The 22,957-nt window shown below is 43.5% G+C and overlaps 1 protein-coding gene across 4 annotated transcripts in view; it reads right to left on the reverse strand.

Annotated features, from left to right (window-relative positions):
• Ptprg (protein tyrosine phosphatase, receptor type, G) overlaps nt 1-22,957 on the reverse strand; it is a 683,913-nt gene that overhangs the window by 288,807 nt on the left and 372,149 nt on the right. For all 4 annotated transcript variants that reach the window (XM_063273947.1, XM_063273946.1, XM_063273945.1 and 1 more), the window contains one exon: nt 7,215-7,394. In XM_063273947.1, the coding sequence (XP_063130017.1) occupies nt 7,215-7,394 (180 nt within the window). The remainder of the gene's footprint in view (nt 1-7,214; nt 7,395-22,957) is intronic.

Raw genomic sequence — 22,957 nt, forward strand, 5'->3', positions numbered from 1 at the left:
TCCGATTTTGCTTCAGAAGCACGGAAGCAAAGATTTTGAGTGTATCTTTTAGGACACACCCAGGGACTCAGCATCATCTCATGAATATTTGATTCTACCTAAATCATTTATGTCTCTGTCAGGGGTCATTTTACTTGTTTTATATGAATAATTAAAGTTATAATTAGGGAACTGTATAATCTGAAACATTAATCTCAGTTTTCATTTTATGGAATTTCTCGCCAGACACACAGCATGCCGGTGTAACACACCCTTCCAAAAACAGCTTATATTTTGTTTAGAAATATTTTGAAATAGAGAAGACAAAGCTTCCCCAGTTACCACGAAACAACTTTTATAAGTGCCAATGGTGGATGACAGCAATATTTTGAAACAGGGAAGAAAAGATAGTTTCATGGACCACAAAAAGTCATACGACAGAATGGTGTGACCTCAAGCAAGTTCCCAAATTCTCTGTGCCTCAGTTTCCTTCACTGCTCACAAGGGTATAGCAACAGTGTCAAGCCCTTGAGGCTAAAGGATATCACTTTCCAAAAGCACCATATGCAATGCTAGGAACCTGGCCTGTACGTAGTCAATGGTGCCTGCTGTCAATCATTTCACGGATCACGGCTGGAGAGCAGGTGAGGTACAGAGAGGAAGATGTAGCCACATAAATGTGACTCTACATAATCACATGGGGCTCAACTCAGGCTGCATGTGACTCAGTGATAGAGCACTTGCTGGCATGTTCCAGATCATGGGCTTAATTAAGAGCAAAACACACACATGACATAGTTTTAAAACTTTCCATTTATTTATTTATTTATTTATTTATTTATTTATTTATTTATTTATTTATTTAACATCCTGATGGCAGCTCCCTCTCTTCCCAGTCTGGCTCTGAGAAGGGGGAGGTTTCTCCCAGGGAAGCAATCCTGGCATCTCAAGTCACTGCAGGACTAGCAGAATTTAAATGTAAAACCAAGTGTTCCTTAAGCTGGTCCTGGGGTCCTGGATGGTCAGCTTGGGGACTGAATGATCATTTTCAGTTCACTCCAAGACATACTGAAAAAAGACATTTTCTTTTACAAATTATTTCAATGCTTTCTTTTTCTTTGAAAAGAAAAACCCCTGTTACTTATCCATCCCACTCTTTGCTTCAAAGGGAAGTATTAAACTAGAATTTAATAATGTAGGAATCTTTGATTTATTTTCATGGATTATAGACTTAATTTTAACAGTAATTCTGTGTCGAACCCCTGGGTTTTCCATTTATGATTTGAACACGGCATTTTCTTTGAAAAAAAAAAAAAACACTGTATTCTATCAACATAAAATTGGCAAACTTAAAGAAAAGAACTAACGAATACGAAAAGACTGAGAAGAAAATATAAACCAACACAAAGTAACAGGCATGATGGGGTGAAGAGTTAACATTGGAAGACAATAGCTTAAAATGTGAGGGCAGAAAACTGGGAATTAAAATCCCAATTCCCACTCTTCTTCACTAGATGCTGAGGCCTCCGGAGGTGCTGAGATCATAATATTGGAGTTTCCGTGCATAGAATGTGTGCCCTGAGAAGTGAGCCGGAGAGGGACCCTTGACCCTCTTTACCTGTGGTAGGACACAGTGAGAAGAGACCTTCTAGGAGCCAGAAATTACCAGCTGGTAATGGACTCTGCAGATGCCCGAAGATTGACTTCTAGTCTCCATAGCTGTGAGAAATGTGTAAGCCACTCTCGTAGTCATATGTAGTAATGTGGTCTGATTCCACAAAGACAGTGGGACAGGTGGGGCTGGAAAGAATACACATGGGAGTGACCCTTCTCTGCTTTCTCCTCATGTGGATCAAATGCTAACGTGGATTATGAAGCAATCAGAACACAGTACGGGAAGACTTGGCCATACAAGGGCTTCACATTTGATGCTTTGGACAACCTGGAATTCAAGGCCCAGCTTTGCACCAGCAGTTCCCCCAGAGCCTTGCTCTGCATGCTAAGGTTAAGGCCTCCCTCCGACCAGGGCAAGCATGTGCCTCTTCAGGACTATGTGGAGTCAATGTCTAAGGTGCAGTGTGCACTGAACAGATAGCATATCTCAGTGTCAGACACTAGTGTGACGGGGAATTCTGGGAGCCCTGCAGGGAGCTGCAACCTCCTGGGCATCATCCTGGGCATCATCCGGTCAGTCAGGGAGAGCTGTGGATGTGAATCCAGCAAGCCTGCCATTCATGTGCTCTGAAGTCTAAAATCCTTACTATGAGGCTCTACGATTAAAGGAGCTATGGTAGGAAAACACAAGTGAGCAGGACGGCCTCTGCCCCTTGTCACTGGCTGATGTGAAAGGTGCATCAACAAATGTGTTCACGGCCACCCGGATCTCTCCTCGCATAAAACGACTTTTAAAAACGATTTACTGTTATTTTAAGTGCATGAGCGCTTGCCCCAAGAAGGCATGAGCACTATGTTGGTGCCTGCTGGAACCAGAAAGGGACGTGGGATTCCCTGGAGTACAGATGTTCTTGAGTTGCCACCACGGTTCTGGGAAGCAAACCTGGGCCCCCTGCAAAGGGTGGTTTCAACTATTGAGGCAGCTCGCCCGACCCTGACAGCCATTTCTTGAAGACAAAGGCAATAGGTGTAATGGTATTTTCAGACGCGGGAGGGAACATCTGCAGGCAAACCCAGTAAATCAAACACAGTGGGGAAAATGGGAGAAGTATCCTCTACGGCAAATGCGTTTGCTGTGTGTCCCCGTTTGCCATGTGCAGTACTGAAAAGGGAGTGGCTCCAAACAGTACAAAAGTCCTCCCGGGGTTGGGGATTTAGCTCAGTGGTAGAGTGCTTGCCTAGGAAGCTCAAGGCCCTGGGTTCGGTCCCCGGCTCCGAAAAAAAGAACCAAAAAAAAAAAAAAAAAGTCCTCCCATTGTTAAGAAATCACGGGAGGACAAGACCTACTAGTATGTTTCAGAAACCTCATGGAAGCTTTAAAACCAATCACTGTGCTAGGCATTAATGCTACACCGAAGCAGGGCTGATGGGAGCGATGTGCTTTCGTCCCGTGGAAACCAAGAGAAGGGAATTACTTTGGATGGTGTGGCAGAACTGTAACTCAGACATCCATAGCTCCTGGGAGAGACGCAGAGGCACTGTCAGTCTTACACAGATGTTAGACAACTGGCCCGAAGTGAGCTGTGTAACCCAGCCATCACATGACTGCAGTGGAGAAGACATATATATGGCGGTCACAGGGGCGAACACAGATCCAAGGACTAAGACTGTTTTATAGGAAGCTGCTGTCTCCACATAGCAGGACACTTTAAATATTAACTTCCTGTATTCATATTTCAATATCCAGAGACAGTCTATTTTACAGATAAGTGACCTCAAAGTCTATGGAAGGAGAATACTCCTTAGATTTACTTTCTGGAAATATGAGGTTTGAAAAAAAATACTTCTAGACATGGTAAAATGTGCTTTAAAATAATGATTTACAGGCTAGGAATATAACTCAGTGGGAGAGAGCCCACCTAGTAATGCGAAAAGACCAGGATTGCATCCCTTACATCACAAAAAATAATAAATGAGGAAAAATATTAATGATTTAAGGAAGGAAAGACTGTTTTCATTATGCAGGTATAAAAAACAGATATGGTTACAGCAAAGTCAGACCACACGGCTTATAAGTTTTTCTGATAACTATAGATGTACATCTAGTTTTAAGAAACAGGGAAAATTAAAATGCATACTTTCCTTACATCCCCCCAAAATAATGTCTCGAAACTCACAACATGTACTAAAAAAATTCCTCAAGTAACTTGAATGCCCCAGGTTATGTCTCAGTATGATTCAGTGGAAATTGGTATCTCGTGCTAAGAAGCTATGGAGGCCTCTCATCTGACATGTACTGAATTCATGTGAATTAGATAAATTGAGATGATCCGAACAGACCCCTCACTGGGCACACATTTCCCCCACATACTCGTAAGTCTGTGGAGTTAATGTCAACATCAACAGATTTCAAAGAACCTAACTTTACCTTGTTAAAAGACTAAAAGTTGGTTTCGGTGCCAAAGTTCCTGTTAACGCTACATGCCGAAACTTTTAAGAGCTCACGAAAATGACTGCATGTTTATTCTCTGTCACTTTGACATCTTAGTGAATTTGTAGGCTACCAGATAGTCCCCAGCGAGTTTCAGAGTCACACGGAGAGTCTGAGCAGTAGAGGGGGGTGAGTCCTGCTTCTCTAACGCCTCACTTCTGCAGGGCAGACAGATGTAGCCAGGTGCTACTGGCTGTGCTCCAAAATCAGGAGCTTGCTCTGAGGCAACAGGTAGCACATTGCTTGAGGAAGTCAGCAGACTGACAGGGCTTGATAATCAGCTTCTAGAAGGCCAAGGTCATGAATCAACTTACACAGAATGAACCCTGCACGCGTCTGAAACCTTTCGCTGGTGATGCCAAGCTGAAAGCTGTCACTGAAACGTGTTATCTCTGCCGACGGCTGTCAAGCATTGCAAGTCAAGCAGAAAACTGTAGCAGGGAGCCTGGTGTGCTGCCTCTGGCTGGCTTCTAGAAGGGGGCACTGAAGTGGTACTCACTCCAATCTCTGGTTACAGCAAGCATGACAAAGCGCTCACCCACTCTATTCAGGGGACTTCACGGTTTCCCAAAGGGCACCTACGTTTGATATACAAAACTTGACCACGGCCTAGGAGTGGACCATAATGGTGAGCCTATAACTTGAGTTGGAAGTGGAGAGAAGAGATAGAAATTCATCTGGAAACAACACTGCTGGGGCATGTGACATGGTCCAGCTTGTTAAAAAAAAACAGAGAGCGAACTAATACCCAAAATTTGTCCTCTGAGCTCTATGTATACTCGTGCTGGGCCACATAGCCCCCATCGACTTCTTCCCCTATCACAAACACACACACACACACACACACACACACACACACACACACACACACACACACACACAAGCAGTGCACTGATATCATAAGTAACGTTAGTGGGCCACCAGGCGAGGGTTGCCTGCTACATGGCCCCTGTGGCAGTCTAGATGAGAGCTGTTCTCCACAGGCTCAGGCATTTAAACAGTGGTGGGTGGCACTGTTTGGGGAGGCAGCGTGGCATCACAGGAGGAAGTACATCACTGAGGGCAGGATGTGAAAATCCATAGCTTCCCCTAACTTCTACTTCGCCCTCTGCTTCATGCTCGCACAAGAGGAGGATGTGAGCTCTCAGCTCCCTGCACCATGCCTGCCTGCTGTCACGATGGAATCCTTCTGGAACCATCCACCCAAATAAGCTCTTCATTCCGTAAGCTGGCTGGTTTATAGCTTCATCACAGGACCAGAAGAGTAACCTCCGAAGGGCAGAAAGTGGTCTGTACTCAGGGCCTTATGAGAGAGAGAATCACTGTACGACGTGTACGACAAACAGCTATGTGACAGAGTCAGGCCAGATCAGAGCAGAGAGCAGATTCAGACAGATGCTGGTCTGCAGAAAGAGAATGGGTCCCTAAAGCTGCCGACGTAAACAGGGAGGTTTAAATAAAACACAAGTCTGAGGTCCACTGACACGCATGGGGCCAAGGCAGGTGATAATTTCATTTTAGGCAAATAGAGCCTCAGGACATCAGGGTCCTGTATGAGGGACATGTAAAGGTGACATGTTTGGTTGCAAAGGACTCATCGAGATGGAGAGAAATAAAAGCATTTATTTTAATGGACTCGTTATTAGGTGTGTGTGTGTGTGTGTGTGTGTGTGTGTGTGTATGTGTGTGTGTGTATGTGTGTGTGTGTGTGGTGTATGTTTGGTGTATATGTGTGTGTGGTGTGTATGTTTGGTGTATATGTGTGTGTGGTGTATATGTTTGGTGTATGTGTGTGTGTGTGTGGTGTATGTTTGGTGTATATGTGTGTGTGTGTATGTTTGGTGTATGTGTGTGTGTGTGGTGTATGTTTGGTGTATATGTGTGTGTGGTGTGTATGTTTGGTGTATGTGTATGTGTGTGTGTGTGCGCGTGTGGTATGTATGGTGTATGTGTGTGTGGTATGTACGGTGTGTGTGTGTGTGTGTATGTGTGGTGTATGTTTGGTGTATATGTGTGTGTGGTGTGTATGTTTGGTGTATGTGTGTGTATGTGTGTGTATGTGGTGTGTGTGTATGTGTGGTGTGTGTGTACGTGTGGTGTGTGTGTATGTGTGTGTGTCTGTGTGTGTGTGTGTGTGTGCATGCTTCATATATACATGATGATGATAGAAATCTCTTTAGATAGGAACTTAATCCTTGGTTATAGTACACAGTGACACAAGGCAGACCCCAGAGCTTCCAGGGAGATCAGAGATGAGAGTGAAGCACACAGTCTCTGTGACATCTGTGAACACCTCAGAAACCCTTAGCTGCACTGGAGCAATCAGTCAGGAAACTTCAAGTGCTGAAAAGATGGTTCTGCATTCACCAACCCCCAGATGACAAGGCTGTCAGGAAGAAGGGCGAGCGTGTGAGCTATGGGACTGATACATAAAGCGCTAAGGTCGTTCATGCCTCTCGGACGCTTGCACAATCTGAACAAAGTATGATGTCCAAGACAATGGGATATCTCCATTCTCCCTCTCTGCAGCACTCAGTATGGTAGCCACTGACCCTGTGTGGCTGCTAGCCTTCTGAGCTGTGTCCAGAGGGCTCAGATGCATGGCATTGAGCATTTTTTTGTCGCTTTCTTTTCCTCGGATAAGATCTCATCGTGTAGCACTGACCATCCTGGACCTCACTCTGTTGATCTCAAATTCACAGATCAGCCTGCCTCTGACTCCCGAGTGCCAAGGTTATATGCGTATGTCACCACGCTCAGCTTTTATTTTTATAATTAAAACTTAAATTTAAATGGAACTGCCAGTAGTCGGTGTCTGCCACATCAGAATGGTTAGACATACTGAGTATACTCTTCAGGTCCAGTCTATGAACCAAACATATTAATTCACTGGACGACTGCAACGCTGGTGTTAACCACCTGGTATTATTTTATGACACATATTTTATAAATCTGTAAAAACTGAGGCACAGAATGGTTAGGTATTTGCCTGAAGTCAAACACTGGTTGGCTGTCAAACCAAAGACTGCTTAGATCCCTTACACCAGTAGATACTATTTCACAAGCGTGCTAGAATAAAGTGGTTTTGTTGCTGGTAAACAAAGACAAAGAAATAAATAACCCACCCTACCTGTTTTCCCTGTATTTTTCATCCAGGTTTTGTTAGAGGACTCATTGTCGAATCCATCAAGTTGAAGCTCCTGGTATTCTTCTCCAACACGAGCATGGTGGTCTAAAATGTCTATAGGAGACTGATGGCTGCCTCCGCAGCTGACGCTAGATGTGACCCAGTGCTCAGGACCATAGGCACCTGTTGAACGAAAAGCAACACTTCAGTCCCAAGACCCAAACGTCTGCGTGTAAACAGACAAGACGTGAAGCTAAGGGGATGAGGAGGTGGGTTAGTGGATAAAGTGCTTGTAAGCAAGCATAAGGACCCGAGTTCAGATCCTTAGCATCTGTGTAAAACCAGGCATGCTGGTCCATACGTGCAATCTTAGCGTTAGAAGACAGGTATGCTCATTGTCTAGCTAAAATAGTGGGCTCAAGATTAAAGGAAAAAAAGCTTTCAAAAGCTAAGGTGGAAAACACTAGAATACACCTGGTGCTGACCTCTGCCCTGCATACATACTCATGCCCCCCCCCTCTCTCTCTCTCACACACACACACACACACACACACACACACACACACACACACACACACAAAGCTGAGATGAGTCCTACATCTTCCAAAGTATAGTTTTCCCACATCTCCATGAGTTGGTTCTTTGATTTCCAAGCAAACTCTTGCTGGCTTCATCCTTAGCCAGACTCAGGACGCTGTGTAGAAGGGTCTTAAGGGTTGTTCCCATGTTTGAAAATCTTTAAATAGACATCCTAAAAATAAGCAGAGTGCTCATTCATTAAAAAAAAAAGCTTAATTAGTTTAGCGTGTTTTGGTTCTGTGAATAATACCCCAAGTATGACTTTCCTCTTGGCTCACAATAGCCTGTGAACAGGAGAAGAAACAAACAAACAAACTCTAGACTAAATGCAACTCCAAACCAGATGAGAATCATTTTCGGCGATGGAGGAGGCCCAGCAGGATTTCCTTTCTCTGACTGTGGAAGGTTCTCAGTCTGTCCACAGCTTTCTCCTGCACCTACTTCCCAAGCCTCTATCCCATAAGCATAAGCAAAGGAAGGATGAAGTCACGGCTGAGACTCAGCACTCTCGGAAATAAAGACTTCTATGAAAACATCTGCATTGATAAGGAGGGAACAAGCACACAGTAGAGCTCAGCTGGGTCCCTATGAGGCAGGAGGCCAAGAAACACACTGCATTTGCTGCTCTGCCCAGTTTGGAAATGAAAGACTAGGCGTGATGGCTGTGAAGTGACAGCTGTGTGCTCTCAGAGCTTTCTACGTCCGTGTCTCCTTTAGAATCTCACTGATATAACAAAGCAGGAAAGATACGTTTGTCGAAAGATTGAGGGAGAGCCTTTTAAGTATCAGGCTAATAGCAAGTCAAAAGAGTTCAGAAGATACAGCACAGGCATCACACTAGAGCAAAGATATACATAAAGGTAAACATGAGCACACACAGAGATACACATATACTCACATGCACACACAACACATGCACAAATACATACAGACATGATACACACATTTGCTCTCACGTGTGCACACACTTAGGTGCATGCGTGCGCGCACACGCACACACACACACACACATTCTTGCACTTTTAGCTTTCAACTGTTTAAATATCACACAGAAAAAGTTGAATAGAAAAGTGAATTAGGCATTTTTGTGCCTGCCCACACAACCACCCCGTGTAAAGGAAGATACAGAAAGCCGTAAGTCTCCCTGCTAGTCAACAAGGGCTGCAGTCTGTGTCAACCCTACCACCAGGCAATCATTCCACAGTCCCTTATGTCTCATGCAGCTGAAAGGAGGCACAAACAACGACATCGGAAGAAAAAAAGCGACAACCACAGACATCTTCTCTGTCGAGAAAGTGGACAGATCGTCGCTGCAAGAGCAATTGGAATAGGTCCTTAAAAGGTTTCATATTCTCACTCTCTGCAAAATACTTCAGCTCAGCGATATTGCTGGGTCATTCTCCCAAATGCCCATCCCTAACAGTAAGAGAAAAAGTGGACCATCAGAAAGGACTCATTCACACATTGGAAAAGGTGTAATAAGCCAGGAGCACTTTTGAGTCATTTGCAAGTGTTTAATACTTTCTAGAAAAAGTCAACGTTGTCATTTCCTTTCAGGCGAGAATGCAGCGAAGCAAGGCAAGGTCAAGTTTTTACACAGAACACAGCACCTCTTGTTTAAGTTCCCCAAGGCTAACAAGAGCCACAAAGGAAGGCAGTGTATTTTTTGCAAACATTTTAGCCAAACTTTATTTTCATTGTGTACATGTCAGAGATCGGAGTCGGGGTGGGATAACTAAAGACTCCACTTAGCTTCTTTCCACTGTCTCCATGTCCTTTCAGATGCTATAAAAAAAAATACATAGAAAGACTGAGTCAACTGCTGGTACATGGAATGGGAACCAAAATATGGATTCTGGTCATCTACGAATAGGCTGTCATGGCCAAAACATGGGACATTGTATATGGGAATCTACAAATAAAATGCCTTATAGAAACATCTAATTGGAATAAAGTAATAGCCAATGCCATGGGGCAAAGGGAAATAAGGCTAAATACATACAACGCCCAGGAACTAATGGAGGCAAGCCATCACTGTTGATGATGACTCTTGATAACCATCTCACTATACCACCACTATTACACTAATAAAGATTATTATGATGACAGTAAAAAAAACTAAGGTCAGTGGGGTATTTACCATCCACATTAGAGGGGTGAAATATAATTTAGGAGATTATAAAAAAATAATTAGTGCTCAGACTGGTGGGATTCGTTCGTTCCGATCTTAGGGTTCAGGCTGACCGCATGCATGCTTCCACACTTCCACCCAATATATATTCAAGGGCAGTTTTAATTGAAACTGATCTTCCACTTCAGATTTTAAATTAATTCTCCTCTGGAGTGCTTCATGCTCCAGACACCCTTGCTTTGCGAAGCCCCCCAGCCCCACCCCCATGTCATTAGCGGAGGCAATGGAACCCTTTCTCCAGGCTCCAATCAATCCTTTCAGGGATCGATTACCTATTCTCACTTCCAAGCACTGTTACCATTCCAGACTGTATAGAGCTCTCTGGTGTTGGCACTTCATAGAAGTTCACACCCTTAATCATTCACAGTTGGACAGTCTCACCATGTTGAAGGCTTTTGGTTTTTTAGAATTTTGAGTAAATGCTTCAAAGTAAAGTAGAATAAAAAAATTTAAAAACAGCAACAAAGGGCATTTAATATAGGCTAGTTATCAGACACCTAGCTTGCCAAGGGGGAAAAAAAAAACAAATTAAACCAACCCATCAGTGAGATGGCTTCCTAATCATGGGTATGGCATTACCACCTAAAATAAGCCATACTCATTCACGGGCTCTTTCTCTCTTAAGAACTCTTGGAATGAGCAGGATATTTGCACTTCAGTAGCTCAATCCTCTGACAATACAGCTTCCTTAACAGGTTTACCTTCTGCAACCAGGAAAGCTTGGTGGGGTAAGAGGCCTCAGGCTGATTTTTCCTTGCCCAAAGTAACAACCCATTCACCTGTTACCTGAATAGAGAGACCCTGCCAACCTTGAGAAGCTAACAGTGTTCCTCACTCAGCCTAGGATGAAAGATATTTTCTTTTTAATGAATGCAGAGAGTATACCTGAAGCTAACGGCTGTTAAGTGTGGTGTTCATAAAAATGGCCTCCTAGAACCATTCCTCTTGGTTTCCGTTGGACTTCATTGTCACCATTGCTAACTTACTCCTTACTCATCAGCACGTGCCTTCCCCACTACTGATTATAGCTGTGGGACAAGATTCTTCCAGGCTTCAACTTTATACCACGGAGTAGCCTCAGATCACACAGGCAGAATATCTGTGTCCTCTCTCTAGGTCCAAATAATGGGCCCCTCCAGATAGCAAAGCCATGAAAGAACATGGCTATAGGTAGGACATATGACCCCTGTCATGTCCCGTACTGATCAAGGCTACTGCTCTTGCAGATGCCCCATAGTAGAAAAAAAAGTCGCTGGGACTTTGCAAATCCCTGCATCAGGCAAAACCGCAAGAAAACAGTGTCTCTTAGGCAGGTGATGACAGCCATCTTGGACACATTTCCTTGTGGCACACTATCTCTTACTTCCTGTTTCCTTCACAAAGCACCTTGAACAAACAGAGATCTGCACTTCTTAGGTGGGACCGAAACTAGCTTATATTCCTGCTGTATATAGCCGATATTATTCAAGATTTTATATCAACTTGACACTTGCTAGAGGAATTAGGGGAAAGCGATTCTCAATCAAGAAAATGCCGCCATATAAGATTTGCTTGTAGGCCAATCTGTAGGGCATTGTCTTGATTAATGACTGATGCGTAAGGGTCCAGCTCCTTGTGGGTGGGGCCAACCCTGGGCAGGTGGCTGGGTACTACAAGAAAGAAGACTGAACAAGCCATGAGGCACAGACTAGTGATCAGCGCTCCTCCATAGCCTCTGATTCAGTGCCTGACTCAAGAGCCTTAAGCTCCTGCCCTGTCTTCCTGGATGGGAAGACTACAAGCCCTAAACCTAACCCTTTCCTTCCAAGTTTCTCCTGGTCGTGGTGTTCTATCACTGCAACAGAAAACCCAAGTAAACTGATGCTCTTCACCTAAAAGGACAATCCTTTGTGCTCCTTTACCTACCGTCATCTAACGTGAGCTCCTCAAGTAAGTACTAAAGCATGTTTTGAGATGAAAATAACTAAGTTGGAAGGAACAGAAGAGTGGAAAAGTGTCTTGTAGTGACACTCTGCGTGTTCTTGGCTGTGATTTCACTTTAATTTTGTACATCTATCTGCTGACTGTTTACTAAATCTTCTTCACCTCCTGGGTCTGTGGGGTCGGGATGCGAATTTCAGCAGTAAACACTCTTTAGTTTCATTAATACACTGAATTCGTCTTAACCGTGACAAGGTAAGGGGTGCTATAAAACTATGGTGAGCAAGAAGGAATCTATGAGCGAATCGAATAGTCCAGAATTCATGACCGTGGTTTTGAAAGTAAGAGTGGAATAGGGTCCAAGCTTTCGCTGCCCTTCAGGAAGCATGGGGAGTTCCTATTGAAATTCCTACTGCGATGTATATTTTCACAGACCTCTCTGTTCAAAGGCAGCAAAGGATGATGAAGCGCTAACCTTCTCAGAACATATTTAAACACGACCTTCACACTTGCTCAGTGCTGGGCGCAGTGATGAGAGACAGGTGCTCAGGAAAAGGGCTGTCCCAGTCTCCTTGGAGTTCTCCTGGCCAACATAAACTCCTGAGGCTTTGCTGTCTTATCTGTGTGATATTTTGCTCATACCGAAAAGTAGTTAGCTGAACTCTGTGAGATCCTCCATGCCACAAATCTAGCACAATAGCAGACTCTGAAGGAAAGCTTTCTAAGGGGCGGGTACTACAAGTGTTGGTTTTGTTGTTGGGTTACAAAATGTGCAAATAACTCTCAAGACGCAGGCTTCAGAATAAGAAAAACAAGCACAGGGGCGAGCCAAAGAAGGTGGCCACATCTATTTTATAGCTTGGAACTATGGAAGAGACCCTGACCTCCTGAGGACTTGCAGAGGAGGGGACAGTTGAATGATATCATTTCCTCAAGCACACACTGACTTGGCTAATGTCATCTACTGCAGGTTTCTCACTTGACAGAGAGTCTTAAGCACACCTGATCAATCTCTACGGAAAATGGGGCTAAAAGCTAGCTGTACCTGATTTGGTCACTTGCTTGACGACAAAACTGAGGTTGGGGATGTGGCTCCGTTGGTTGGGTGCCACATGTACCAAAGAATGGCTTGGATCTCCCCATCATGGCCTACAAGTGACTGTGTAGCTCATATTAGTAATCTAAGCATTTTTCAGGTGAGAGAGGGAGGTCAGACTTGCTTGAGAGTTAAAATCCAAGGCCAACCTGAGTTCCATGATACCCGTCCTTCCACCACTTGCCCCAGAAAAACAGCATAGGAGGGGAGGGAGGAGGGTGTTTAGAAAAGTAACTTCACAATGGGGAAGCCTTACAAACATCACTTGTTACATGACCTGGTTACAATGGGGACATCCTGACTGGCTTTTATAAGGATGGCCTGTCATCTCTGAAGTAGCTCTTCAGACACTTCCAATACCGTCTATCTTTCTAGGAAGAATACATTGGGCAAAACTCAAGATGAATAACACTCTATGTAATACTCGATCAACGCACCTGAAATCCATCAAGGCCAGAAAACAAAACAAAATGAACACACACAAAAGCAAACAGACACACACACACACACCAATAACAACAAACCATGACAGAGTAAAACCTCGTCACAGACCACAGAAAGAGAAAGAGACCTTAACCTCACTACGACATGGTACTGTCTTTGTTTCCAATTTCTGTGTGTTTGTTTTGAGACAGAATCTGCCTGCGTAGCTCAGGCTAGCCTCTAAATCACCACTCTTCAACATCAGGTACCCATGTACTACAATTGCAGGTGTGTACCTCATGTCCCACCAAAAAGTCATCCTTCAGTGGATGCCTACCAATAGAAAAAGGAAGTATTTCTAAATGTGTGCAGAAGCTAGACGCAATGGTAAGCTTTGTTAAACAGGTTCAATTATCGGTATTCTTGAGTGCATTTGGGACCTGTCCGTGACCTAAGAGGTGATACAAACAGTGACGATTTATAGGTAACAGTTGGTACATAATGTATGCATGGACAGTATTTACACAGAGCAAAGACCCAGGAAAGAGAGGCTGGGCTACAGGAGTAGGGGTTAGGGACTTCAGCAAGCTTAAGGGTGATGTTTCATTATTTACAGTCATATTAAAAAAAAAAAAGCCTTTTGACATATAAAGTTGAAGACATTCACCTTTAAAAACTGTAGTTAAGAAACAACATTATTAGCTTAATTCATGGATCATCTGTGCATTAAGATAACAAAGTCCTCCTCAGTGGGCCATTAACAAGTCACTGTATTTTTCTCATCGTGGGACACTACAGTTCAGGACATGAGCATCAGGAAGATGGATTCCCACAGTATGGAGAATAAATCACACAACCGGAGATTCATTCCAACCGTCTGCTCTTAGCCGACAGAATTCCCTACAATGAGATAGCTGCAAGTCCTACAAATCCAGGCGGATATCTCAGAGCCTGTTTGAAATTCAGCATTTCTTTTTTAGGCAGACATATCTTCAAGGAGCTGGTCTTCAAGGAGCAGGTATCAATTTTAAACCAATACTAGCTATTCTATTTATTCAAACAAAATGCAAATAGATCAGGGAGAGAGAGAGACAGAGACAGAGAGGGAAGGAGGGAGGGAGAATACTCTCTTCATGTTTGCCCATGGTCAACATGACCCATAAAAAGAAACACTACTTAAAAGTGGAGATAAGACAAATGTACCACCCTGCTTCAATACAGTTCTCTCTTAATAACTGACCCGAGATAAAGACAGAAGATTTACTTACAGCGCATACGATTCACCCAATCCCTATTCCGAACTATGCTTTCCTTAAATACATACATGGTATTTTTCAAAAACTAAATACGCATCTTGAAATTATTTTTCCACAATAGATTCAAATAATGGTTTCCATTCACTAATGAAAAGCCATTAAAAATAATGAATTCTGTCTAAATCTAATTAAAAGTAAAACTAATATACATGTTATGTGCTGTTTCCAGTCCAATATGTTTATTAATGCCCCCCTCAAGGAACTTTTATTAAAAACATTACCTGAATCTAGGCTTATTACTCTGTATCTTGCTGTCCACTTTCAACCAACAGCAAAAATCCAAATTACATGTGTTCATTTTTTTTACCAAGTATAATTAATGCTTTTTCCCCCAATCTCATACACATCTTTAAATTATCCCATTTTTAATTAAAAACACTTCGTGAGATTCAGTTTATGATGTGTTTGCTCACACCAGAACTAGTAACTTAATTACTATTTATGCATTTATTGTTATACATGTAGAAAAATGGAAAAAGGGCTAAAAAGCACTCGGCGTGCTCACTGCTGCTTTTATTAATTAATGCATAATTACGGAGTTGTTCATCTGTGTTAGGAGAAATATTTCAGTTCTTAACTCAGTGCCGAAGTGAGCGATGGCTTTATAGATGATAAAATTAGCCTCCACATTTTTGTTTGTAAATTTTAAGCAGGACAGCATTGTATTCCTATTTCCTATCTGTGATGGGAGCTATCAATAAGCAGCTGAAACATCATAAGGAGCGCCTGAGAACAGAACAGAGGGGCAGCGGGCTGTGCATTTCTCACTACCAACGACTATCTGTCCAGTTTCTCCTGGTACTTGTAGGAAACAGCTCTCTCGCTCTCTCTCTCTCTCTCTCTCTCTCTCTCTCTCTCTCTCTCTCTCTCTCACACACACACACACACACACACACACACACACACCACACAGGCATGCACAAACTATATATAGAGGTTCTGAGCCACCATAAGGCTTCTGGGACTTGATTCCAGGGCCTCCGAAAGAACCACAATTGCTCTTAGCCACTGATTTAGCTCTCCGGGCCCTGGAGAGTCTCTACTTTTCTGAAACAGATAACATGGTAATTAATGTCATCCAGGAGGCCTGAGCCATAGAGGTATGGCAGCACAGGGACACTCATACAAGGGGATAGTACATACAAGAGAAACAGCAGAGGAAAACAGGGTGTGTACCACAGGAGCAATGGACAGAACTGAAGGTCTTTCAAAGTCCAAGTCTCTAACTGTGCGTGTTCAAAAATATCTCAGATAAAGCCCTTCATGTCACAGCCTACTCAACATTCAACACAAATGTCTGACTCTAACTGGGATCATTTCATACCTCCAAATCTTGGTATGGTCTCAAGTGGGGCCTCTTACAGACACTGCATAGGACTGGTCACTGTGTGTCTAAACTGTTAGTGATGTCACCTCAGGCTTTGTTGCACAATAACTTATAGGCTTATAAGATGGAGAGAAACTGATTCTAGGTCTAAAGTTTTCTTTCTGTTTTATTCAACTGAGATACAACTCAAGCGGCCAACGATTGTTACTTGGCAAAGTCTGTGATCTTTCGCCATTTTTACTTCTTAGATTCAACAGAGGCCACCGCCGAAGGAGGGGAAACAGCACTACACAAAGAACTGAGAGCTCAGATGTGTTGTACAAGGGAGTTAAGAAAAAGTGATGTACTAGAATGAAATGATTGCCAGACTGCTTGATTACTGTTGTGGGCTTATTCATGAAGCCTAGATCCATTAGCAATGTCTGGAAACGGTGCAGCCAGGGGAGGAGAGAATAGCTGAATTACAGGTTTGCTCTTTCCACTTATGATTTAGCTGGGGAAAGTAGAGTTGAAACTTAATCCTGTTTGATCGAGGCTCATTTCTCTTATATAAGACAAAGTTCAAAATTCTAGAACATTCTAAGCTCTGTACAAGCACTTCTGGTAACACACAAAACAACTTTATGGGTACATTTGTCTTGTTTTCAGGAGAAAGGGTCTGTCAAGATAGCTTAGAACTCACTATGTACACCAGGATGGCTTTGATCTCACAGACCAGCTTCTGCTTCTGCCTGTCACCCCCCAGTTACTGTAGGGATTATAGACATGGATCGCTCTGTCTCTCTTATGTCTGTTTACATTCTCCAGCCAGCCTGTAGCACACCAGACACATTCTTAAAGTTAGCCACAGGAACTGCTGAGGATTACAGAGAGAGAGAGAGAGAGACAGAGAGAGAGAGAGAGAGAGAGAGAGAGAGAGAGAGAGAGAGAGAGAGAGAGAGCATAGAGTTAGAGCAGAAGCAACATGACTGAGGGTGATAATGCTCCTTAAGCAACCACATCTCAACCCTTGGGTCACACTGGCGTGAACTCTGACCCAACTTTAGAGATGACATCAGAAAAAAAAGTCATCTGAAGAGAGGTAACCTCAATTAAGAAAACAACCCCATAAGGCTTGTTCCTAATTAGTGACCAATGGGAGAGGGTCCAGCCCACTCTGAGTAGGTTCACCCCTGGGCTGGTGGTCCTGGGTTCTATAAGGAAGCAGGCTGAGTAAGCTAGGGGAAGTAAGCCAGTAAGCAGCTCTCCTCTATGGCCTCTGCATCCCAGGTTACTGCTCCACTTGAGCTCATGTCCTGACTGCTGTCATGATGGACTATGCTGTGGAAGGGTAAACCCAGCAAACCCTTTTCTCTTCAAGTAGCTCTGGTCATGGTGTTTCACTGCAGCAATAGTAACTCTAACTGGAACAACACCCAACTAGAAAGAGGGCAACTCACAGATGCCCAACCTTCTTCAGCAGTATGTGTCAGGAAATGTTTCCCGCCAAGGCCTACACTGACTATGCCACGGGGGTTCCCTATTCAGAGGGTTTGATTTAGGTTGATGCTATTCATACAGGGAGGCCCAGCCTTTGTGTTGCTGACCCTGTGGGAAAAACCTGGCTCTTCCCCAAATCTGACTGGAGAAGGAAGGGAGGGACATGCCCTGCAAACAGAAGACAATAGAAAATCAGAAAGCAGAACCGAGAGGGAGGGAAAAGAAATAAGAGGTCAGGTCCCTGAACGCAGCACACTTGGAATATAAATTATATCTTTAGACACATTTCAAGTGCCTTAGTGTTTAAGACTGGGCAGGCTTCCTGCTGTTTGTAACTAATGCTACAAGAGATCATCCAAACACTGGTGTAAGACTACCAGTTCAATGACTCAGTGCACTCTACAGATCCGTCAAGATGAAGCTGACAAACGGTACAGATAAAAGTCAGCAGTGTGCACTGGCTGGCACACGGGGGCAGCTCTGGATTCCCTCCCTTTTTCCTGCTCTTCCTACATTTTCTTTCCCTGTAAGGGAAACAAACGTGGGCTAGGATTTAAAGATCTCATTTAGACAAAAGGAGAGGAAACAAGGTCTGGAGTTCTTTGCTGTAAATTTTTACTCTAGTAACACCAAGGTCACAGATAAGAGTCCAAGAAAGACTTAACGTGATCACTAAAGGCTCACGGAAAGTCTTCTGCCTCAGACTTGCCTGCTCGGGTTATTATGTGGGGATGACTTGCTGGTGTGATAATGAACTATCCTGGAAGGTCAAAGTCGCAACTCAGAGAGGAAAAAAAGCCCCTGAGTTGAAGGTCTGGTTTAAACATGGCTGCACTTCCTGTCTGGAGAAGGGAGGGCTGCTGTGCAGTCCTCAGTATCAGAATTCAGCTCTGAATGTTTTAAGTTAGTTGCTTGAGTTCACGACAAACTTCAGCACATCTACAGAGTAACTAACTAACACACACAGAGACACACACAGACACACACATACACATGCACACACACATGCATATACACATGCACACACTTACAGACACACACACATACACACACAGACACACACATACACAGACATACACACACAGATACACATACACACACACCAAGCACAGACACACACTTATACACTCCCACATACATATTCCCACACATGCATATACACATGCGCACACTTACACACACACAGACACACACACGCATACACAGACACACACACAGACACACACACGCATACACAGACACACACACACATACACACACACAAACACACAGACACACACACACAAACCAAGCACAGACACTCACACACTTATACACTCCCACACACACATTCCCACACATGTATATACACATGCACACACTTACACAATATCTCTTGTTTACTGTTTGAAACCCTATTCTTATGCCAGGTATCAAATGACAGAGTGCTATAGAGCAGACAGGAATAAAATGACACCAGCAGGGCTTTGCTCTTTGGGAGAATATTCATTATATTCAGGGTGATGAAAACTTCCTACACTGTGCCATTGTTGACCCTTTCAACAACTCCTGTCAAGTACATGTTGGTTTCTTTGTGTTAGAGATAAGGCAATGGATGCTTAGAAGCTAGGAAAGCTGTCCTCATATGGAGAGTGACAGATCTAAGTCAGTTCCAGGCCTGAGGGGATATACCATGTTCTGATATAATACTTTCTCACCTGGACTATATAACCAGGCAATCTACATGAGAGGCAGCGACTATTAAAACTGTAAATGTGCACTCCTTTGTTCAGAGTTACTTCCACAGATACACTTTGCAACTGTTAAAAGGGTGAGGTTAGTTGTGGTAGCAGCATCAGCAACATCCAAGATTAACATCCCAGATATGTACACATCACTGAAGGGCTAGTTAAGTAGAGTGTATCAAATCAATACAGGAGAAGAAGCAGTAATCAGGAATGGAGTTGGGGAGACGGATGAAAGGAGGAAAAGCTCCTTAAGCTAAGAACAGACTCCGAGTTACATTTCTAAGTGGAAAAGCCCATGTGCATGATGACGTACCACCGCTCATTTTAAAACACAGAAAACTGGGCTTAGGAACGAGTCAGTGGCACCACAATGACCTAACTGTAAGGCCCCGGGTTCAATCACTACCACTGCAGAGGGAGAAAGAAAAATAAGTGGTTTATGTGTTTATCTGTGTGCACATCAAAAAATACCCATGCAAGACAATAAAGTGCTAATGCACTAGGAAAGGTGAGTTTTCAGCAACCGTGTGATGTAAACGTCAAACTATATATTGTACTATTGGTCTAGAAGTATTAGAGGTGCAGAGAAGTTTAAGAGGCACGAGCATCTCATACCCTTCTGTGGGGAAAAGAAGCTGGTCCCAGAGTTGTGACTACATGACTACATCATAGCATCTGAGGAAAATAAATACACATCACATCCAGGAATGGTTCACCCAAAGGCAAAAGGGCAGCCTGTAAAATGACTAACTGGGGTAAAAAGAGACTAGCTTCTAGGAAGATACAGACCTTCAGGATTTGATATATTTTGAGAACATAAGCACCACTTCCGTAATTAACCAAAACAAAAGTAAGAGATGCAGAAAAAGGATCCAGGCAACTTCTCTCTGGGGGTCTTTGCTCCACGTTGCAGGTACTTTGGTGGTAGAGTTATATAAGTGCACTCTACTCTTTAGCTCTTTAAAGCATTGAGAAATTATAGACTCTTATATAAAAGCTATCTGTAGCGTCCAAACTTCCGGGGCTGAGGGGGTTGGTTAAAGGGAAAACAGGCAGAAAAGATTCCTGGCAATAATTTCAAACAACAGACTCAATCTGGCAGATTCACCGTGGAACCATGACCAGCCTTCTTCATGGGCTAAGCTGGCTTCGTATCAAACAAGATGTTATATTTTATCCTTAAAGTGACAACTATAAAAGCCCCATAGGTTTGAGAAGTCAGAAGAGTCTTCACTGAGGCTCAATGCTTTCACCCCGTGTGATGTCCTATAAGATACAAATGCTCTAACTGCTACAAGTGGACGGTGAGGCTCATTCCCTGGCTGCAAAGACCCGATGAGGCAATCAGAAGCAAAGCCCAATCCTCTCCATCACTGGACTGCACTCCTGTGCTTTTCTCATCCAGTATACTTTGTTTTCATGCTCCGATCTGACCTCTTGAGAACTGGGGAGATCCTGATGTTTTTTTCCCTCCAATTTCTGATAGATGCCTCTTGGCAACACCGCCATTCACAAATTTAATCCATCCATCTCCCTTGTCAAACTCTTTGATGAAAATGCTCAAAAGGCTAGGGCTGAAGATAGATCTTTCCATCACTGTAATGGCACGTTAGGTAGGATTCCTCAAGAAGGGATTTGTTTTTTCCTGTCAGGACTCCCCAAGGCTTCTGCCACCCAGGTGTACACAGGAGCTGCCTGCCTGCGAAAATCAGCTCATGTTCTCAATGTCCATAATGGTACCACAGCAGGATTAACCAGAACCTCTCTGAGAAATCTCAGCATACAGTTCTCCAAGGGCAGCAGACCGGTCCATGAAGAAGGAGGCATCTGATGACTAACTTACTGGACTTACAGGGGCTTTCCAAAGAAACCTGGCAAAGAGCAACACATCAGGAGCTGAGAATGTAATGCAGTGGGTAACGTGCTTGTCCACAACACAAGCGGTCCTGAGTTCTATTCCCAGCACACCATAAACCAGCATGGTGACACAGGGCTGCCTTTCAGAGGTGGACACAAAAAAAGTTCAAGGTCAGCCTAAGTATACACAGTTAGCTAGAGGACAGTCTGGATTACATGAAACCCTATATCAAAAAGACAAATAAAATAAGGCTAGCATTCTTGTTTTCCAATATGTCTGAGTTAATCATCAATGTGAAAGGTTTGATGGAGATCTTCATCAAACCAGAAGAATGAGTATGACAGGTTTAAGGGCTAAAGGAGACTACTGGTGGAGAACAACAAAGTCAATACAGGAATTACAGAAATGACATACTCTTATTGACAAGAAAGAACATTGCTACCTCAAAAGTGTCCAACCGAAAAATAATCTGCATGGTATGTGGAAATGAAATGCACAGGTTTTACAGCTCCAGAATGGTAAGAGGTAGCCACCATTTACCCTAACTAGAGATGAAGAGGACAGGATCCCCAAATGCTGACAGAAAGACCAGTGGTGGAGATGTTTACTCCTCAGCAGGAAAAGGAGCTTGTCCAACAGCCTGGCACCTGACAGCCTGACACCGGACTTCAATCCCACAAACTCGGGATGGGCAAAGAGAACAATCCACCATTATACACTGACCTCCACACATGTGCTGAGGCAAGGGTACCATGAAAACTCACAGACGCAAAGTGACCAGAAGTACAAAAGAAAGTGAAACTGTAACAGGACAGCAGCAAAGGGCAGTCTTAGGTGTTATCAACTGTGTAACTTTATATTCGTTACCCTAACTTAGTGTCTCCAGAGGAAATGTGTTTGAGGTTTTGTTACTATTGTGATCGTCCTTTCTTTTATCTTTTCTTTTTTTCCTTCCTTCCTTCCTTTCTCCCCCAACCCCAAGATCGGACCACTTTCCAAAACCCAGGTTAGCTAAAACCTGGGTTCTAACCTAACACTGACCTCAAACTCACAGTAATCCTTCAGCCTCAGCCTCTTGAATAGTGGGATTATGGGTATGAAGAATCACATACAACATGGAAATAATGGTTCTAGAACAAAACCTAGAACCACACTAGAACCACTAGGCTACAACACACATCCAGCAACCCATCAGTAGATTTCCCTAAGTTCCTTACACCAGTCATGTCCTCATTTTGAGATACACTCTGCCGTGATGAAGCTTGTGAGAGGAAGAGGACAATTTGTAGCCCCCTTAGGTGTCCCCCATTCATCCCTCATCCATTCCTTATTAACAGGCATCATTTACAGCCACCGGTCGCACACCAGCACCCACAGGCATGCTCTTTGCTACTGAAGACATATTGTCATTTCAGGATAGAGAAAGAGAAGTCTGAAGAGACGAGGTAACCTGGCACTTGGATAGAACCACGAAGCAAAGAGTAGAGGAAGGACTGACGCTCTTAACAGATGGTTCCTGTCTCGGCCCTAATCACTTTAAAAGGCAAGGTCTTCTTGGCAGTTCTGAGGGGAACCACCACCTAGAGGCCAGTCTGAACTTTTCTTCTATGTGCAGGTCCAAGAGTTGAGCTAAGCTGTACTTGACTCACGTGGCTGGTTGACGTTACTGACTTGCTGGTTACCTTTGACCATGACTCTCTATAATCCATACAGAAAATAGTTTATTATCATAAATCGCCCATGACGCTTTAAATAAAACCTCGTATTTGCGAACAGTAATGCAAAAGTAAGAAAACAGATAAAAGGCAACGAGGAAGGTATACGACTGCT

The sequence above is a fragment of the Rattus norvegicus genome, chromosome 15 (genome assembly GCF_036323735.1).
Source record: "Rattus norvegicus strain BN/NHsdMcwi chromosome 15, GRCr8, whole genome shotgun sequence".
Lineage (NCBI taxonomy): Eukaryota > Metazoa > Chordata > Mammalia > Rodentia > Muridae > Rattus > Rattus norvegicus.